Below are 19,251 nucleotides of genomic sequence, written 5' to 3'. Positions count from 1 at the left end.
TGAAGAGCATTTATAAAAAATCTATCCAAAAATACACATGGCAGACAAATTGACTACACTAAACTGGCTCTCAGTGTGAGTGTGTAAATGGAGTGTGTAAATGGAAGTGTGTAAGTGGTATCTCCTGATGGACTACTTCACACTCACACCCCATTTCCAAAAAATATTCTTTAAATACACACCCACTGAAGGGTTATTTAAGTAACCACCAGCAGTTTTTTTATGGCATCACTCCAGATAGCTTTTTGGCACTTTTAAAAGCATACACACACATAGAAATCAATAACAGCCTCAGTAGAAACTAAAATACTAAAACTAAAACATGGGATATGTAATGTCTTAATAATTCACTCAGCTTCATCATCTTCATATCATTTCACTCAGACATAATGTTGCATAATGTTACACAAATGTCAGTTTTTTTTACTATCTAAAATTTTAGTATTTATGACATTATTCATGCTTTATTACATCTTTCTCTGCTAATAAAATCTCTTCCTCCTCATCTCAGGTCCAGGAATTTAGAGTGGCAGGTCCTGAGTCACCCACCCTGTTTGCACAGCATTACAGAAGGTGCGTGACCGTGAGGGAAGGAGAGGTGATTGTGGTCATTCTGCTATAAAGGAGCTCACCTGCACAATATAAACCCCTGCTGAGGAAACCTGAGCATTTTTAGACTTCTGCTGAGCAACCTTTGGATTTCTGAGCAGATCTGTTATAAGCTCACCGTGCTCTCAGTCTTGGTAAGTAGTTTAAAATCATTTCAGTGTTCTCAGTCAGGTCTTCTTTTTCACTTAATTTCCTCTGTTAGTGTCTCATCTCTACTCTATTTCTGAACTCTGATTTAATACTCTGCTCACTTTGGTTCAGATAAAACTGACAGAAAGAAAATAACGTTTATTTAATCAACCGTCTGCTTAGATAAATGAAGATTTTTATGGAAGATGACTGTAAAGTGAAACATGAAAAAAGTGTCTCTTTTATCACATTCCTTTGGTGTTTTATTCAGGACGACAAAGAAGTGAGTAGAAAATGAAGCTTTCAGTTTGTATCCATCTGCTCCTACATCTACTCCTCTGCACCTGCTGTATCCACTGTACTGACGGTGAGAAATACAGAATGTACTTATTTAAAACAGCTTAAAGTACTAGTATAAAGCTTAGTATACAAATTCATATGTTACTGTATTTATATTTCTACTGTTGAAAATATGCATTTACATTGGAAGATTTATATTCAAATATAAAAAAATGACTTCAATAACCTGTTGTTAATGTAAATTTACAGTGAAGCTTTTTCTTACATCCAGCATCTACCAGAACAGGAAATATAGTTTATTAGACGTTATTCTTCTTGTTCTGCGTTACAGTTTCTCTAAAATAAATAGATAACCCTTTAAACTTCAAAGTGATCAAAGAGTCAAAGTGATTACAAATCAGATACTGTGAATTTACTGATGACTAGTATAAAATAAAGAAATTAAGCCCAAAAAGCTATTTGTAACTATACAATAATAATGTAACTGCAACAATAACTTTTCTCATTAAATGTAACATAAGAAAAAATAACAAATTCTAAGATTTCAAACTTCTAAGTAGTACAGTAGTTAAAGTATAGTCATAGTACTTACCAGCCACCTCTATTACCTTAATGCTTTATTTTTGAGCTTCCCTTTGACCACATTGTTTCCCCTCCATCATACCTTTTTTACTGATTAACTGCTAGAAGTTAGAGCTTTTTATATTGGATATTGTTGCACAGGTTCAGCTTAGTGTATGAGTTAACATCAGAAACACCTTCTGAAGCTGATTTGTTTTTAATTTTTATAAGTACTGTACATTTTGTATGACAGTCAAATAAGTATAAAATATTCATATTCATAAATCAGACTACCAATCAACTTATCTTAGACTGGACCCAGGATTTTGATCAATTAACAGGTTGACATCTCTACTTCCCTATGTTTGTAATATATGTGATTATTTTTTATAAATATACAGTGTGCATAATTGAAAAGAAAAGGGGCTAAAACCATAATAACTGAGGATGGGCTAAATCATTTACAGCACTTTTTCTAAACCCCTAACCAGGGAGAAGCAGCTTTTTCCTGATTCAGCACGAAACGGGTTTGATCATTAGCTTGCGTGTTGACTAAAAAGAAGGGTTAAAATCTGAACACAAACTCCAGTATACGCCAAATGTGAGCATACAATACAAATGAATTGATAACCAATGCTACTCAAAACAATGAATCAAAATATAGTAATAAAATGAATAAACCACATTAATAATATAACATATGATATATGGCCCAAAAAAGACAGAGGTGGCCAGTTAGTACATGTATCTATAAACATAGAGGAACATAATCTTCATAAACAGCAATGTACCTAATTTCCTTGTATTACTTGGATGACCAATGGATACACAGATCTGTACAGCTCTGTGATTGGTCATATCTCTGGATTCTGGGGCTTTCATTAAATGTTAGACTAAGAGTGTAGAAAAATAGAAGAACAGAGTCTAATAAACTTCAGTTCTTTTGCTTATAGATGCTAGATGTTCAGAAAATTTAAATGAAACACAAAGATTCAAATCTTCACCAAGAAAATGCATTCAAGCACAAGTACAGTATGTTCATTTCGTTTATCATATAAATAGCTAAAAAGAAGGCATAGCATAGAAAACTATGACATGATAACATTTCATCAACATTGTCTCACTATTTGCATTGTATTTCAAACTACAGACATCTGTTTGATCATGGTTTATGATTCAGTCCTATCCACTGTTTGCCTTTTTTGTCTAATTTGTGCTTTATTCAAATTCACCAGTCTTAATTCAGTCCAATCCAGCAGCAGATGGGAGCATCATTAAGACAGAAGTGGATCAGACGGTGTCTCTGAGCTGCATGGTTGAGGGTCTTGCAGATGGAGGTGAACTGGAGTGGTACCGCAACAAACGACTAGTGAGCCTCACAGATGAGAACCGTATGGAAGAGAGTCATCTGTGTGTGGAGCCTGTTACCACAGAGGACAATGGAGCCATCTTCACCTGCCAGCTTAAGGCTAATGCTAGCCTGAAAGCCTCCATCCATCTGGAGGTCAGCTGTAAGTTCAGGGGAAGAGTGGCACAAGAAGGGGGGTTACAATACATCTACAGTTTTATCTACCTTTTATCTACAGCACAACAATTTACTTATGTACCTGTTGTATCTGTAAATGGAGAACAATATGAGTTTCTTATCCTCTGTTCACCGGCCTGTACTCTTCAGTATTCTGACACTGGACTACTTGATAGATGTGAATACATTTCTGTTGTTTCTGTTATCATACATGTTAAATATAACAAAAAACTACATTCATATGAAAATAATTACTATTATTAAGTTGTTTGTTTAGGTAACACCTATTAGTTAAATTACTGTAAAATTAAATTCAAGCACAATATCCACGCTGCATGAATAGCAGTAAAACAAGGTTTTGGGTAAACAGTAATTAATCAATAAGACAAAAACTACATGTTAAACTACTGTTTTAACATTGTTATTTCAAAGTATTTGTAATTTAACTATGCATTCATTCTATAACTTAATTGATACAAAGAAAAACCCCACTGTCCTCATTTATAATGACATACGTACCAAATATAGAATATATCTGCCCAAAATCCTTTATTTTATTCTAGTCTTTGATACACAGAGTGCATTATTATCATTATTACATGTTGGGTTATTGATTTCTGGAGAAATCTGGTAAACCTTTCTGTATTTTCAGTTTGGAAAGCTCTACTATAAACAACGCAGATTATACTGAATGTTAGACAGCTGTTAAAATGACCCCCCCCCCACCTCCCCCATTACAGTTAACCCCATCTGTGCTCAAGTAGTAGCAGAAACCATATGTTAGGTTGTATCCCACTGTCTCCTGCTGTTAGTAAATACACTTTTTTATTTGAACAAGTTTGTTCTAATGCTTATTAATCATTGACAAATCTATTATTTGTGAAATCTCTTTCTTTCAGATCCCCCAGATCTGAACGGCAGTGAGGAAATGCATGTTGAAGAGGAAAGTGATGCTGTTCTGTCCTGTAATGTTCAGGCCTTTCCTCCAGTAGCTGTAATCTGGAAGAAAGATGATGCTGTGCTAGATCTTTCCACCAGTACCTACCACACCAGCAATGATGGCGTCACCGCCAAGCTGTCCATCTACAACATCAAGCGCAGTTCACACCAGGGCCAGTACAGCTGTGAGGCAACTTCACCCACCTACGGACTAAAGAGCAAAACCTTCATCCTCATCGTTGGAGGTTCGTGTGTCCTTAAAGTAATCCTCATAATTTCCAAAACTGCCTATTCACCCTCTCTCAGCAGGCTGTCTAGGAATGATAGCGCTACCAGAGTGTGCCAATTTCTCCGCAGTTTATAGTGTTTTTTTTATGTCCCAGTGTCCTCCACTGATTTTATAGGTAGGTTTAATTACTGGTAACGTCATATTCCTGTTTTTATATAGAGGTTTCCTTGTATGGCCAGTTTTAATAGTTTAAGCATGAGATATAGGTACTAATTTTAAGTTTGATTAAATTCAATGCAATTCAATTTAATTTTCAAACGTCTTTGTATGGATAACCTCACTGTGGTTGCGTTTTCATAAAAACACAAGTTTATCCATTTTTATTTCTCCAAAGCAAACAAATTACAAGATTAAGTTAAGCAAGCAATGAAGCAATAGACGATTTACTTAAAGAATAAAAAAAGGTTTTGCCCATTATTTTTTTAGTACTTTCCTTTTTCCCTTGGCACTTTGTTATATTAAGATGACAAGAATAGAAATATGACTTCATAACAAAATTCTGTATAAGTGAAATGTATGCATTTTGAAAGCTTTTAGATTTTAGAATACTAAGCTTTTAGAATACTAATTGCAAATTACAAATATATACTAATCTAAAATACTTAAATTGTGATAATATTTCACTGTCAAATGTAATTTAAAACGACAAGTAAATATGAATAAATACACACTGCTAAAAAAAAAATGTTCTGGCGCTTATTTTTTTAAGTGCAATGTATTAAACAAGGGGTGTACAAATGCAATGCAACTGAAATATTCCAAGAGAACTCAAAAGTAGAGACTACTAAAATATTCTTATGCTTAATATATATATTGAACTTTGGAGACTTAAAAAAATGCAGCAAGTTTGAAGATTCACTGAGTACAATATACTGGCTTGTTTCTCCTAACAGATAAAGTAATGAAGTTCCCCCTGTGGCCCACAATTGCTGGCATTGTGGTCGTGCTCCTTACAATGCTGCTAGCTGTCATTTCCAGATGGCAGAGGGTTATGAAGGTAACACATTTCGGCCTCAAATCTAGTGTTGTACAAATGTGTTGGCACCCTGGAGCCGATTTCATATTTTATTGATTAATGCAGTTAATGGATGCAGTGTAAGAAGCAGCATTTAATGATCAAAACACATTACAAATTACAAAAAAAAAAAACATTATTCAAAACACCAATTTGCCCTGTTTAATATGTTTCTCTCTGATTCTACCATTCTCTCACAGAACAAAACGTGTCTCTTTTCCCTCCACAGTGCTTTAAAAGAATCCACCATTAGTGACCATCACCTTTGGGATTCAAAGTACTGTTGCTGAACTGAACCACAGGCCTGCCCTACTGGAATGCTACTGCATAACAACAATCTCCAAACAAAACTTCTCATATGAAACTCTACACATGTAAATAAAATTAATTTAAAAACACACCATTACTGTCTGCATCAAGTCCTGCATTTTTGGAACTTGTCATTTGATAGAAGTATTTGAATAAAGTAAACCATAAAGTTTTGTAGAGACCTTTCTTTACACTTGTAAAATGCAGATCTAAATGCTAATTACATTGTGCAATTGCTCCCTGAGGCTCGTTAAAAAGGTGTTATACATTGACTGCTGCTGAGTAAAAAGGAGACGCTGCCACACCTGGCACGTTTACAGCCTGGTATCTCAATGTCATGGCAATATAAACCTATTAAAATTCTAACAATTACGAATTCTCAAGGCCAGGTGAAAGGTTTTCCTCAATACGAACTAAAGGAAGGGGTCACTGTAAATTTGAATGTGTACTGTAAATGTCTGTAAATCACTGTCTGGCAAAAAAAAAAAAATCTTGTATCTCCATTTTTTATGTAATTCACTTTGACATCCTTTGAATCTGGCAGTTGTACTTTACATTATGCCAAAATTAAATGAAGTATGGACTAATAGAAATGCTCCAAAGTGAATAAAACCTTAAAAGTTGCTGTTAAAACACAAATGTTTTGTGTGGTGTTTTGTTCGCCAGCCACCATTGCTGCTGTACTTGCAGTATTATCAACCATTGTGAATAACTGTTCTAGGTATGAGTAGCTCGACTACTATTTTGCATTGCTCTGTAGGATAATAATGCATACCTCATTTAAAAAACTCATGGATATATTATTATACTCTATATTACATGTTAGCTAGCAACATACTCAAAAACTTGTTAGTTCTATCTATTAGTAACACCACATATATTAATTGTTCATTTTAAATCTAACAGTGTTATTTATTAAATGGTGAAAAAGTTTGTGTATTGTTTTAGAAATGCATTTTTAGTGGGGCATTTCTCAATACAAAGAGAAAAAAACTACATTGTTTCATAAACACCACATTTTTTTTGTTTTTTAAAAACTGAATTAATGTTTTTTCAAGTACTACTACTCATATTGTGTGCATTTTCTTTGTATTTTAGTTGCAGCTGTTAATTTCAGCAGTTACAAAGTTACTGGCTGTGTGAATAAAAAAGGAAACAGTCCGTTTAGCATAACAATACAGCGCCTGTTGGGATGAATGCAACAATGCAGAGCATTGGAGCATCACCTTTATTCGGCCTATTTGGCTTGTTGTCTGGTTTTAATCGCAGCATGACGGAATAATAGACCAATCAGAAGTGGAGGGAGGGACATATGAGGTGAAATATACCAATCGTTGAAGAGAGTGTTGGGTAAATTGGCCAATACAAGGATCAGGAGGCGGGGCTTGTGGTGCTCCTGCATATTGTTTAAGGGCGGTCCGCCAAATTCAAACAGTGAAACACGGAGAGAAAGGGCTGCGGTCGGTCCGGTGCTAAAACCCTGCAGAAACACACAACGGTAAGATATCGGTCTTTATCCTTTTTTAGCTGGGTTTTTATCTGCAGTGAGTCTTTTATAGGAAGATGTTTGTCAGGGAAACAGGTTAAGGCTGAGGATCAGTATATAACGTTCAAATCCAGGCTGGGGTATCTTACTAACCTTAGCTAACTTAGGTTTTTTTTTTCTATGCCAGCTAACCTAGCTAAGTTAGCACAGGTCCCGGTGTAATGCGTATCAATCTTGTTAGTAAGCTAACCTAGCTAACTTAGCTAACTTATCTGATTTCACTCTACACAGGATTACACACGAAGGTTAGCTAGCTAGCTAGTGTAATACAGAACCATTGTATTGATTTTTGTGAGTAAATAATAAAACATTGAGATAATGGTAAGATCAAAATCTTCATTAGCTAGGTAAGCTAATTTAGCCATTATTTTCTTTTACCAGTGTTCTGAATACCTAACGTTAGTCTTCCTGATAGTGTGCACTCTTTCCTGATATCTTTGTTTGAGTAAAATTTTGCAGTTTAAGTTTTTGATTGTATTAAGCTAAATTTAAAACAATTAAATTGGCTATAAAACACATAATTACATACATACCTACATTTAGTAAAGTTATGTTTTTTATTCAATTTTTCCATTATTTAGTTTTCTTATTTTAGCCTTTTGTAAACAGAGTTCCAAGAAAAATTAAAACTTCAATTTTTTTTTAATTTTATGTGTCTTTTAACACATCTAATGTTATAATCCAACTTGTAAACTGAAAAAATCTACACAAACTACATTATAAAAAATAGTTTTTGTGACCAATTTTCTAATTTCGGAAAATTAACAGTCGGAAAATTAAACTGCTAAATGTTAGACTGACCAATGTCACTTTACAGGCTCTGATTTATAAATGGTCAATATGTAAATAGTATTTGCAAAATGCATTAGAAGTGGCAGATTATTTAAACAAAGTGATTTTTTTGAAATTATTATTACAAATTCCCTGCATACCCTACATACAAAAAGGAATGTACAAATCCAAGGCTCTATGTAGTTAGTTAACATAGCTACATTTTACCAGCAAATAAGGTGTTCCCAGGCATAAGGGTATACTGCACTGCAAATTTTTTGAATTAATGGGTTAAAATAGCCTTCTTGTGTTGCAAATATTTACATACAGATATCACAATGATGATAACAAAATTAAATTGCCTAAAGTGTTTAACTAGCTAACACTAGATAGGTCAGCTAGCTAGCTAGCAAGTTTAGGTTAGTAAGTTTGCTAGGTTATATATGTAGCTAGCTATTTTCTTACCCCTCAGATGTTTTAGCCAGCACTGCTAATTAACTAACTTGTTAAAGAACATTATCGAATTTTAGTTAGCTAATAGCTATAACACTTATGTCTAACCCATATGACATTAAAATGTTTACCCATGTACAAACGTTCCTCTTTCTGGGTCCCCTCCTTTCCCAGGTTCCCCTCCTTCCCTTTGTTAGACTCTCAGTATGGCGGCTGTGGTAAGTGGTCTTTGGCGGGCTCATAGTGTCCTGGCGGACTCGGAGCCGAACAGCTCTCCTGAAGCTCCTCAGCAGAACCTCCGCAAGCTCCGCTCCTCCAGCTCCCTCAACTCTCTCAGGATGTCCCTGCGAAAGAGGCTGCCCCTTAAGACCGTCCAGACCAACACCAATGTCCCTGAGAATCCCACCTGGGAGACCCTCGAGATGAACAAGAAGACCAGTGCTGTGACTCAGATCAAACGCTCCGCCAAGAACTCCATTGGCAGCGCTTATCAGGTACTCTTCCATTTAAACAACTGCCTTTTAGCCCTCTGTTTTACCTGGGTTGGCAGTGTTCCACTACACCAAGTAACTATTATCTATTCAAAGAGCTCAACTCTCTTGGCCGTATTAGTGCTTAGTGTTGGTTTTGCTAGATTTAGAAACCCTAAGGTTGCATCCTGCAGAAAATCAAGTTCATATGTGACAACAAGTTATTAGGTGAGGGAATGAGATCCTAATGTGTAGCCACAACTTGAAGTTTAAGCACGCACAGTTAAAAAGAAATGGGATTTCACTTTATGCATTTATATCAATAAATTTGGGTGAGTGGAAAAATGCATCACAATATTTAGGGCATTTTTAATTTAACAGTATTTGCAAAATGCACTAGTAGTGACAGATTCTTTAAACATGGTTTTTATTTTATTTATTTTTCTTCTACCAAATGTCCTGTCATCCAGTTATACACCACAAATTAAATTAAACCTATGTTCTTTAAGTACTGGTGATATCCACAATATGCTCAGAAAAAGCATAACATTTACTATAACAAATTCACTACAATATGATAAAATATTGTCATATTACCCCACCCTAGGAATATATGTGTATGTTCAGTGTTTTTAATGTGAACATATGGTCAATACAACATTTGTGAAACATGCAGCAATGTAGTGTTTCCAGGATTTCCACATGTCCTAGAAAGTTTAAAACAAAAAAAAAGGATAAAGTTAGGGAACCTGGCTACAAAAACAATACAAAAACAACAATGCTGACATATTTTTAGTTTTAGTTTAGTTGTGATTTTTACTATAAAATGTTGGGCCCAGTTTTCCAAAAGTGTCCCAAGACTCCGCTAATACACTCATATGGGACTCATTTGGGTGGAACCTGGGCTAGGTACGTTTCAGGGCGAGCTGGGTTCCGAGATGTTTTTTTCACATCATGTGTTTTAGGTTTATTACGTGTAGGATCCATGTGTAGTGTACAACCCAGATGAGGCCCATGTTAAACCCCTACTTGTCCCAATACCAACCCTAAATATCCAATTAACATTTTACATTGGTATGTGTTTTTAGTATAGTAACTACATCAAATGTAAGTTTAAGAAATTAGTCATAAGTAACATTTATGTGTTGACTATCGTTTGGATTAAACTTTTTTACCAATTCTATAAATGCATGTTTCTGTGTACCCACAGAAATTTCAGAGAAGCCGAGAATCACGAGAAGAGTGTCTGGTGCGGACACCAGGGAGAATTATCGAAGGTGAAGAAAACGACTGTACAACTACATGCACCCCTAAACGCCCGGCTTCTCGCAGTGCTGTTACCCCAAGACGCACTCCCAGGTCTGCAGTCAAGCACACTCCTCGAGGAGCACGCACCCCAGAGGCCAGTAGTTCTGCTGTGAGAGCAGTACGAACCCAAGGCGGCAGGAGACAGCTGGTACGCATGGCGGCTCTTAGAAGCCCATTCGCATCACCTAACAGGAGGTGAGTGGCCTGTATACCTTTTAATGGACAAGCATATGACGTGTATCTCATTTCTTTAAATGTGCATCATCTCCTGTCCTTACATTACATTACATTTCTTCTTCTGAAGATGTGAGGAAGCAAAGTAGCTTTTTTTACTGGTGGTAGTGTACAACAAATTTTTAAACACTATCTTCAGAACATTTAAATAATATATGCATGTCTATTGTGTTTCATATTGTAGGCTTCTTAATATTCTTAATATTGTTCTTTACATTTTTTTTATTGAAATTCAATCTTTATTTTGATTGCCGGTAGCTTTTATACCATAATACAATATCCATATCCAATTACGGCGCAGTGCAGCTAGAGAGTTTTTAGCATAGTCCCATGTCCCACTGCAATTAAGATGTACACACACAATGCACTTCTTGATTGTTGCTCTGGATATTTCCTCGCTCATCAATTCCTCCGAGTGCATTTGAAGAGCTGATTCATCCTTAAAGATGGTGGATTTAATTGGTTTCTGGGTCGCAACAGTGAAGAATCGATGAGACTTCAATTAGTTGAAATCTACTCTTTGTTGCAGCGGTCCTTATTTCGGTCTCATTAACTTGATGGTTTGGCCCTGTAGGCACTGATGTTCACAGGTGCCTTTATACTAATGCCTTTATTTTACCTGGAACGCTGATAGAAAAAAAAGAACTACAGTATTTGCTTTCATTAAGATACTAGGAAATTATTCAGTCCAATATGAAGGTTAAAATAAAGAATATTGACTGGAGGAAGTAATGGTACTTAATGGAATAGAATATATAGGTTTTTTTTATGTGCAAATGGTTTGAATTTAATTTTGACAAAGTGCACACAGTATTGGATATTATAGTCCATTGTGTTGACTCGTGGCATTAGGAAGGATGGCAGTATATTAACAATAAAAAGCTTTGTCTTGCCATTTTCAGTAGATTTTTTTTATTTGCATTGAGAGGGAGAAATGTTTACTGAGGTTGATCTGTAATGTAAAATTCAATGCTTTTTTCCCCCCTTATGTACAAATGAAAAACAACCATACAATAACATGCATGTTTTGGAATCTGTAACTATCCACTTTCTGTATGATTCTATGTATTTTGTGCTCTTTAAAAAATCAGAGTAATTTAACTGTGGGCATTTTAGTTGTGTATAATGTATGCATCACTTCATCAGTGTCCCCTTATATCATAGGCAATTTGATCAAGATCTGGACTGTGTATCCAAAGGACTCCGGAGACTGAGGAGTATATCGCAAGCTTTCGATGATGTCATTAAGAGAGATGACCGGTGAGTTGATGGTTCTTATTTAAAATTTAATCCCCAGATTCACAGTGACTCAGCAGCTTTTTGTGTAGTAAAAAGAAAAAAAAGGGTACAGTAGTATGAATTTGTGAAAGTGGTCTGTTGAGGGACATTTCCCCCCCCCCCTCTTCTAAGTTTTCTTAAACAGTAAGTCTTAACATTCCGACATCCTGTTTTCCCAGTTTCTTGGTGGTGATGTGTCTGTTTCCTGTTTATTTGGGTGGGTGGGTCGGTTTTTCAACGGCTGTCTGCTCTTACTGCAGCAGTCCCCACTGCTCCCTCCCTTAAAAAGAGTAGGGAGTATCTGTAGTTGATTTAGGGCAGCATGTACAGCTTATATAGTGCTCACACACATACATGTGTTAAACTGTAGACAGTATATCCTCCTGTTCTGGTGCTGTACATGTTCTTAATGCTCTTTCACGTTAAAACCCTTTTTATAGACCATTTCTGCTTATTTTACTGGTAAAATGGTTCTGTTCATAAGCAAATTTGATCCCAGAGGGTATATAAATTGCATGTGTTGGCAAAAGTATGTTACTGTTAAAATATAGCAGAATCACAGCATTCTTGTATTGTATCTGTATCTTGTATTATCGCTGTGCTGTGTACCCCACCCCCCTGAATTCCAGGCATAACTCGGGTCCCGACAAATTTTCAAACTGCTCCACAACCCTTCCCATAAAGCAAGGTCATGAGTCATGAGGCAGTCTTACTGTAGCAAATCCACAATGCCTGTGCTGTTTTCTTATCTACATTTACCCAGAGGCACATGAACTTGGGATCTGTTGCTTGTCCTTGTGCTTTAGAAATAATCACACGTCATTTGGTGTAAGCTTATCAATATTACTACCAAACAAAAATGCTTTGTCTTATGCTTTTCAAAAGTTTAATTTTATTTACATAGGGATTGAGGGATCATGTATTCAAATTAGTAGAACTACTGATTTGAAGAAGAATTTTTTGGACTGAGATTCCCCAATCCTTCTAGTGTACTGTTCTTACATCAGTGTTATTTACTACTTTATTTTATTTTTATTTTTGTTTTATGTTTGAGTTCATATCAATTATTTTTTGTACCTTTTTTCATCATACTAGACACAGCTATCCTTTTTTTTTTTTGCCCTTCAGGCTTCTGCAAATATTATACAACCTGTGGAGATGAAAAAATAAAATTACAATTACATTGTATATACAATATATCTTCGCTGACCTGCCATGTTTCATGGGACAGAAACTATTTTAGTGTCCCAAAACATTTGTTAGCTAAAGACTGTTGCACAGGCCTGTGAGATGCTTGTGCGGCCTCCTGCAGTGAAAGTGGATGTGATTTTCTGACAGAGTCACTTGTCTGTTCTGTATTATTCCCAGCACACGTGACACTGGATTGAGGAATGTTAAATGCTTACTGAATTTCAGAAATGGTACAGATATGTCCTTGCCATGAGCACAGTGGGTAGTCTTCAACTACTTAAGTTTCACCTCATGTAATCACTTATCTGTATAAGGAATTTATGTACTTTATTCCATGACTTTCGTCATGTCAGTATGTAATATAATTAAGCAATCATACACGAGGGAGTGCTTTAATGTGTAATATCGGAATAGATCAGCACAGCAGTGCCAATGTTACATGTTATAGCACAAACCTCAAGTGTATTATTGCGATTTATACCACAGTTCTATTATCGCTGCTTATTGAATGATTTGAGTTCAAGAGGACGAAAAAAAACAAACTGTCTTGGTTATTAAAACTTTGCAAGTTAATAGTTCAATTGCTGCTCTGTTTGTTTATAGCTGCGCTGTTTGGCTTGTAAGCGCTGCATTGTTGCTGGGTTACCTGTATGTTGCGGAGTAATGGGTGGAGAGCTTTGATTACAGTGCATTACCGGCTGATAATGGCGCTCATAGAACGCCTCTTAGCCAATCACATTGCAGGGTTGGAACTAGGGATGTGCTATATTGTATCGTGCACAATAATCTCGCCAACATTTTTTGAATATTGTGAATGATATTACACCCTGAAATCATGCCATATCACTCACCTCTTTTCACATCAAGGTACAATTTCTTTGCTGTTTTTAGCAAAAAAATAGTTCACACCATTCTTATTTCCAATTATATATCTACTAGAGACAGATTATATCTGTTCAGTATCATTCATTTTACTTGAATCCTGTGTATATGGAGATATTTGGAGTGCATTATGAGTATCATGCTATTCTGGATCATTTACTTCTGTTACAAATCTGATAAAATTCTTGTATTATTTTAATATTTCAGTTAGGGTAACATTTAATTTTCATTTTGTTGCAGTAGTGTATTCTTGAAATATGTGTTGTAATGGGATTTATTTTATTCAAAATATAAATTCCAGGCTTTAATTTTGTTTTTGTAAATGGTATAAAATATACCCATATTCTTCACTAATAGCAGATTATTGCCTAAAAATCACCTCATGTTTTCAGTCTGTATGTCTGTTGGAGTTAATGAAATACTGAAGGATTTTCACTCATGCATGCAGCATTTTAATCAGGAGATTGAAGCCCTATAGCATCATAAAAAAATCTTTAGGAAAAAGAGCAGCTATGGGCAGCTGTACACCTCTCTGTAATTGCTCTGGAAGAGACTCACACCAGAATCCTGCACCACTGCCCTCTGGCTGTTATTGGTCTTTGGGTTCATTTCATCATTTTCTGTCATTACATTTTAAGTGGAAAATGCAAAAGTGTAGACTAATATTTTTTTCCCTCCTATTTTGTCAGCAGCAAATTTGCATACTCTCTCATCACGGAGTAAATGTAAAGGTAAAATGGTTTTAAGTGCTGTGTTTGAACTGCATGAAAGTAAAGTGCTCATGTGGACTGCTGTATGTACGTTCTTCATGTGGTCTCTGTTTAGGCTGAATACTAATTGCAACTGCTAATTGCAGCTTTTTTGGCTTACTTAATTAATTGCATGTAAACAATTCTGTGCCTCATAACCTGCTTGTAAATTTACAGCCACCAATGGTGAAATATTGAGCCATCACAAACTATTTTCAAGAGTTGTGCACCAGTAATGTTTTCAGTTTTATACTGTCAGTCACGTACAAAGCTTGTTTCTCCTTGAAATAATGTAAATATGGCTGTTCTTTAATGTGTTAAACTCATGACTAAAGGACTAGGGGTGCGTCTTATCACGATAATATAATTTTCTAAACAAAAGAAATTTATATTTACCCATAATCACGATAAGATTAGGTTTATATCTATATGCTAAACCTTCTGCCCTACACAATACTTTATTTTACACAAAATCTTTGTGCCTTAATTGTGCCTTAATTACAACAACAAAAGTTTTATTAGTCTAAATTTTACATTTTGTTTTATTGCAGTAGTATATTCTTTAAATTAATACAATTTCAGTGTTTTACCATCTTTGATTTAAAATATAATTTACACAAAAATGCCCTCAACTATTGTGAAGCAAGGTCATATTGCCTACACCTAGAATGGACCAATAAAGTTACTCTAGCGCTGACCTTAAACAACAATTGGAACAAAATATTTTTTAAATATTGGATTTTACCTGGATGTGACTGTTTAAGTTAAATAGACTCCAGGGTTTCAGACTTTTTGTTAATGAGACAAAAAAATAAGAACTGGCTGTTAACGTTCTCCTCCAAGCATGTTTGGGCTGTCTGGTGTCAATCATCATATTGGCACATGTTCTAGGACAGGGGTGTCCAAACTACGGCCCGCGGGCCATTTGCGGCCCGTTTCCCTTTTTTGGAGCGGCCAGCGAGGTATTTTAGAAATAGAATGAAAGTTGGCCCGCTGTTAAGCAGGCTTTTATAATGTGAAATTCAAAGTTTGAACGCTAGGTGTCAGAAACGGGCCTAAGAGTCTAAAAGCGGAGAGAGTGCGCGTTTCTAGCGCAGAAAAACGGGCCAAAGAGTCTAAAAGCGGAGAGAGTGCGCAGTTTTAGCGCAGAAAAAGGGCAAATGTGTCTAAAAGTTGCCATAATTAAGGAGTTTAATATTAAGAGTAGGGTTGCAGCGGTAACCGGTTTCACGGTATACCGTGGTATTAAAATGCACGGTTATCATACCGTGTGTGTTTGCTTATTACCGGTAAAACGCAAGCCAGCGGAGAAAGTCACCCGCGCATGCGCAACTCTGCTCCGCTTCAGCTACTCAGCACACAGCGGTGAGAATGGCAGAAAGTGCATCAGACTAGAGCCTAGATTCTCTGCCCGAACCAGACCTGACCCGAGGACCGACCCGAAATCGGGTCCGTTCGGGCCGAGATTTCCCACCACATTCCTCGGGCCGGGTCGGGTTGGGCTCCAGAAAATAGTCTTGAGATGTAGGCATCTGTTTTTTAATTATATATTTTATTTTTAAATAAAGCTCTGGTGTGATAATCACTATGTTAATGCTAAGTAACCAATTATTATTGTTAATGAAAACGAACCAAATAACGAAAACTGAAAGTGAAACTTAACTAACTTATTTATAAGCGCTGTTTTCACTCCCGCAGTTCTACAGCGGGAGGTGTTGTGCCGATTCTGTCCGCGAAGCGGGAGTCGGATTGAGCAAGGAGTCGGATTCGGGCTTAACAGCGGCAGCACGGCTGCACCTCGCGGCCCGCGGTGTTAGTTGTAAGCGCTCGCGCTAGCCGCAAAATACGACAGAAAACACTGAGAAACTACAGAATTATGAATTGGACTAAAATGAGCACGAGGAGATAAAAGAGAACCTTTACCTGTGAGTAGCTCAAATCAGAACACGCAAATCTCTCTCTCTCTCTCTCGCACGTGAACTTCTCCGCACTGTGTTTAGCTGTTCTTAAAAATCATTTTTATTAAATAATAGTTCTATGCTTCTATGTTAGTGTTAATTAACATAATTCTGATCATATTTCGCTCATTCAAACAGCCTGAAAACAGACTTGTAATCTTGTAATCAACAAGCTTGTAATCAATGTGGCCGTAAAGTCACAGCTAAAGGAGGAAATACATCAAACCTGTTCTCCCATCTCCAAAAACACCACCCCGCTGTGCAGCGCAAAGTATGTGTTCAGTTTATAATTTTACCTAAATAACCTAAATAAAACGTATTTGTAGTCGTGCACAACCCATGCGGTAAGCGCCCGCAAAAGCGCTGAGTTATCCGAAATTTGGGCACGCAGGTACAGGCGTGAAGTGCGTGCTACGATGGATTCACGTGTCCGTGTAAAGGTCCTGGCCGGACTGGATGTGAAAGACGCCATTCATTTACATGCGTTAATTTTCAAATTCTGACGTGCCTGTTTTTCATATGTTGAAGGTTTTAAGGTGTGAAAGCCTTAAAATAGAAATCTCTATTGTGAGGATCATGTCAGAAATAAATCCCCTCTTTCTGCAGTATCTGGTTATATACCAACTTTTTTATATATATACACTCTTAATGCCCTTAAGAGTAGTGGAAAAACATGGTTTCCTTCACCTGATGGTGTAGTTTCTACAATAAATAGTTAATTGAACAAAAAACCTTTGTTGTAATTTCTTTAAGGGTCAGTTTAATAATATATGTAACAAACTGTGATACCGTGATAACCGTGATACCGCGGTATTTTCCGAGACGGTTATCATACCGTGAAAATCTCATACCGTTGCAACCCTAATTAAGAGACATCATGAAATGAAACATCAATTTGAAAAATCTTAGTTTACACAACACTCTCAAAGACAGATAAAGATAGTAAGTCAAGTAAAATGGTGTGTAAATGAAAGTAATCAGGAAAAGGTATTATTTAAAGTGGTATATTTCATTATTTGTTTTATTATAGAGTCTGTGGCCCGTGACTTCAAATATATTTCTCCTTCTGGCCCCCAACATAAAAAGTTTGGACACCCCTGGTCTAGGAGCAATGTGTGATTGGGAAGACTTGGCTTAAGAATGGAATTTGGATAATGGTCTTCTTTTATATATCTATATATCTATCTCCTCCTAGATGTGCATATACATATCTAAAATGCTTTACACACATTTCTGTTAAAACACAATGCAATATTTTATTTATTATTTATTTAACCATTTTAAAGTTGTGCTTTTCCTAACTTATGTCACTTGAAATTGACTTGTCACATCACGTGCTCTTCATCTGGCATTTACATCTTTTACAAGCCCCATAACATCACATTCTTGAATGTGCATTTTTGACGCAACTGCTGAATCTGTGGAATTTCTGCAAATCCTGATGAATCCCTGTTGATATAATGGAGTTTTTAGGACATGCTCTGCATAATTCTTCTATTCCCAATCCTCATATCTTAATCGTGTGTGTGCAGGAAGCAGGCCATGGAGCACTACAAAAGCGTGATGGCTCAGGGCATCGACTCGACCCAGAGCAACGTCTCTGGGAAATTAAACCGAGCTTCCATCCAGCAGCAGACTCGCCGCATCCGGCAGAGAATGGGCAGCTGGACCGACAGCGCTCTCGCAAACATTCACAAAGCCACTTGAAGAGGGATGCTTTCTGTTTTCATTGTTTCCTGACTGTTCTGTGTCTTTGTCTGTGTGTGTGTATGTGTATGTGCACGCTCGAGGTTTGGCCTTGTTTGCCAGCTGTGGCCTCCTGAAGAGGTTCTTAATGAGAACTCTTCACAGAAACTGTCCTTACTTTTTTCAATGCTTTTTTTTCCCCTCTTGTATAATGTGACTCAATACTGTGATCTACTACCTTGCAGTTACTGTTCAAGGATCCTCCATTACTCTCAGTGTTGTGAAAAAAGCCATCAAATTGCAAATTGCTCATATGTTTAAATATGCAAACTAATGTCGATACCAAAATTTGGTGGAAGGAAAGCTAAAGACTAAATACTACAAAATTCTCAGTGTCACCAAAGGCTAGTCCGACTTTTTATATATATATATGTATTTACAGTGTTTACCATCTAAATTGTTTACTTCTAACTGGTTTCTATTTAATACGCTACACTAACACTACACTTAACTGGCCTTAATGGTGGGAAGCATTACAAGTGTACTAACTTACTGCTTAACTAGTTTCTAGTTGTATGTTACAGACTATGCTTTAGACTGCCTCTTGTATCGAGGTTTTAGTATTCTTTATCATTTGTAAGAAGAGATTATTGCTACAATATAAAGGTCATTTTAACATTTCTACTCTTTGTTTACTAAAAAATAAAAAGATTAATACTAATTGCTATATACTGTTACTAAGCACTCTACAGTCCAGGCGAAGGGAGAATGCATTGTGCAATGGACTGTTTTTGTGTTGGGGTCAGTAGCATGACTTCTTGGGAAAATGTGTTTGGGATGCCAAATAGCTGCAAATTCCCTTTTCTTGTTTTTGTGTGAAAAAAAAATGTTTATTGTAATATTTAGTTTTATGTTCTCTTTTTTTTTTTTTTCCTATAATGCATTTACTATTTTTCTATCAAATGTTTACCTTTTTATACTGATTGATTATGTTGATAATAAATGCACAGTATTCAACAGAGTTGTCTATCTGCTGTGACTATATAATA

At 36.2% G+C, this 19,251-nt stretch overlaps 2 protein-coding genes across 6 annotated transcripts; both read left to right on the top strand.

Moving 5' to 3' along the window:
- The first annotated feature begins 547 nt into the window (after window positions 1-547).
- tmigd1 (transmembrane and immunoglobulin domain containing 1) lies at window positions 548-6,315 on the top strand. 2 transcript variants are annotated; one of them, XM_049466720.1, is made up of 6 exons: window positions 548-743; window positions 1,010-1,105; window positions 2,835-3,110; window positions 4,024-4,308; window positions 5,246-5,349; window positions 5,568-6,315. In XM_049466720.1, exons 2-6 carry the CDS (start codon window positions 1,033-1,035, stop codon window positions 5,655-5,657), a joined length of 828 nt encoding a protein of 275 aa, XP_049322677.1. In that variant the 5' UTR covers window positions 548-743; window positions 1,010-1,032; the 3' UTR covers window positions 5,658-6,315. The 2 variants fall into 2 exon arrangements, with proteins under 2 accessions (XP_049322677.1, XP_007259656.2); XM_007259594.4 differs by having other exon boundaries at window positions 551-743; window positions 5,597-6,315.
- A 754-nt stretch (window positions 6,316-7,069) lies between these two features.
- LOC103039245 (uncharacterized) lies at window positions 7,070-19,223 on the top strand. 4 transcript variants are annotated; one of them, XM_022676142.2, is made up of 6 exons: window positions 7,070-7,174; window positions 8,621-8,940; window positions 10,127-10,419; window positions 11,623-11,718; window positions 14,502-14,540; window positions 18,049-18,181. In XM_022676142.2, exons 2-5 carry the CDS (start codon window positions 8,653-8,655, stop codon window positions 14,530-14,532), a joined length of 708 nt encoding a protein of 235 aa, XP_022531863.2. In that variant the 5' UTR covers window positions 7,070-7,174; window positions 8,621-8,652; the 3' UTR covers window positions 14,533-14,540; window positions 18,049-18,181. The 4 variants fall into 4 exon arrangements, with proteins under 4 accessions (XP_022531863.2, XP_022531862.2, XP_022531861.2 ...); XM_022676141.2 differs by having other exon boundaries at window positions 14,499-14,540; XM_022676140.2 differs by lacking the exon at window positions 14,502-14,540 and having other exon boundaries at window positions 18,049-19,223.
- The last annotated feature ends 28 nt before the right edge of the window (window positions 19,224-19,251 follow it).

Source organism: Astyanax mexicanus, chromosome 17, assembly GCF_023375975.1.
Source record: "Astyanax mexicanus isolate ESR-SI-001 chromosome 17, AstMex3_surface, whole genome shotgun sequence".
Lineage (NCBI taxonomy): Eukaryota > Metazoa > Chordata > Actinopteri > Characiformes > Acestrorhamphidae > Astyanax > Astyanax mexicanus.
Note: the sequence above shows the minus strand (reverse complement) of the source record. Positions and strands in the feature narration are given on the sequence as shown.

What these genes read in the sequence shown, in the direction of transcription:
- tmigd1 (XM_049466720.1), top strand. Translation starts at nt 1,033, where the DNA reads ATGAAGCTTTCAGTTTGTATCCATCTGCTCCTACATCTACTCCTCTGC. An exon ending in CATCCATCTGGAGGTCAGCT is followed by an intron (nt 3,111 to 4,023) that starts GTAAGTTCAGGG and finishes TCTTTCTTTCAG; the next exon opens with ATCCCCCAGATCTGAACGGC. An exon ending in GATGGCAGAGGGTTATGAAG is followed by an intron (nt 5,350 to 5,567) that starts GTAACACATTTC and finishes ATTCTCTCACAG; the next exon opens with AACAAAACGTGTCTCTTTTC.
- LOC103039245 (XM_022676140.2), top strand. Translation starts at nt 8,653, where the DNA reads ATGGCGGCTGTGGTAAGTGGTCTTTGGCGGGCTCATAGTGTCCTGGCG. An exon ending in TTCGCATCACCTAACAGGAG is followed by an intron (nt 10,420 to 11,622) that starts GTGAGTGGCCTG and finishes CTTATATCATAG; the next exon opens with GCAATTTGATCAAGATCTGG. An exon ending in GTCATTAAGAGAGATGACCG is followed by an intron (nt 11,719 to 18,048) that starts GTGAGTTGATGG and finishes GTGTGTGTGCAG; the next exon opens with GAAGCAGGCCATGGAGCACT.